This window comes from Echinops telfairi, unplaced genomic scaffold, assembly GCF_000313985.2.
Source record: "Echinops telfairi isolate 266 unplaced genomic scaffold, ASM31398v2 ScPeMD7_7469;HRSCAF=8507_0, whole genome shotgun sequence".
Taxonomy (NCBI): domain Eukaryota; kingdom Metazoa; phylum Chordata; class Mammalia; order Afrosoricida; family Tenrecidae; genus Echinops; species Echinops telfairi.
In genome coordinates, this window is record NW_022111372.1 from 10,655,449 (window position 1) to 10,656,666 (window position 1,218).

The window sequence follows — 1,218 nt, forward strand, 5'->3', positions numbered from 1 at the left end:
TTGACTTCCTGCTGAGCCTGGCAGCACCGGAAGGGGCCTTTTTAGCCTTTTCTGGTTTGGGGGATCCTTTCTTGGCTTTACCCGGCTTTGCCACCGTAGCCACGGCCTTGGCATCTTTCCTAGGTGCCTTCTCCTTGGCTGTGCCTGGCTTGGGGATGGCCTGCTTCACCTGAGCGGGTTTCATGGATCCTGTTTTTGCCTCATTTGAACCGGGGGGGTCCTTCTTTGTCTTCCTGGGGTCCTTGAGGCTCTTCTCCTTGGTGGCCATAGCCGTGGATGTCTTTTTGGGATGGACTGTCCGTTTTTTCTTGGCAACTAATTTGAACCTGCCAGTGGCCCCCCTGGCCTTGGAGTTGACGGGCCGGATGAGGAGGCCACGGTTGATACCCTTGGCCAGGGCCTCCTTCAGCAGGTTCTTGAGGCGGATGACGTTGACCGTTGGGTACTTCTGCAGGATGAACTGCTTGATGGCCACCACCGAGGTGCCCTGCCGCTGCTCACCCTCCTGCAGCGCCTCCAGCACCATACGCAGCACAGTGGGTTTGCGGCGCTGCGCTAGCACACCCAGGCTTGGACCTGGCTTCTCAGACCCTGACAACCCCAGCCACTCCGCTGTCAGCCCCACTGAGGAAGCCTCGGAGATGTCGCTGGACGCAAAACTCCCAGGAGCCATGGTCGCCAAGTCTAAGACACCAGCTCTCCTTCCTGCAGGCTCCATTTCTGATTTTTAAGCCGTTCAGCATTTCCTTGTACTGTTTGTGCAACTGCTTCTTGGTCCATGTACAAATTACCCAGGAACAAATCCAAGAGTTCTGGAATTGCCATTCTTCTCACCATTATCAACAGTTTATTTTGGTCCACACAGTTGAATGCCCTTGATTAATTAATGGAACACATGTTAACATATTTCTGGTATTCTCTGCTTTGAGCCAAGATCCACTTGATATCAGCAATGATATCCCTTGTTCCCTGTCCTCTTCTGAATCTGGCCTGAACTTCTGGCAGTTCCCTGTCAATATACTGTTGCCACATTGTTGGAGGATATTCAGCAAAATTTTACTTGTGTGTGATATCAATGATAATGCTCTATAGTTTGAGTATTCTGTTGGGTCACCTCTCTTTGGAAGAGGAACAAATATGGACCTCTTTTAGTCAGTTGGCCAAGTAGCTGTCCTCCAATTTTCCTGGCATAGACAAATCCATGCTTCCAGTACTTCT

The 1,218-nt window shown here is 51.1% G+C and overlaps 1 protein-coding gene across 1 annotated transcript in view; it reads right to left on the reverse strand.

Annotated features, from left to right (window-relative positions):
- Positions 1-686, reverse strand: part of LOC101642388 (histone H1.8-like) — a 1,090-nt gene extending 404 nt beyond the window's left edge. The window contains exon 1 of the mRNA XM_045284516.1: positions 6-686. Within this exon, the coding sequence (XP_045140451.1) occupies positions 6-673 (668 nt within the window). The 5' untranslated portion in view covers positions 674-686. The remainder of the gene's footprint in view (positions 1-5) is intronic.
- Positions 687-1,218: the final 532 nt, after the last annotated feature.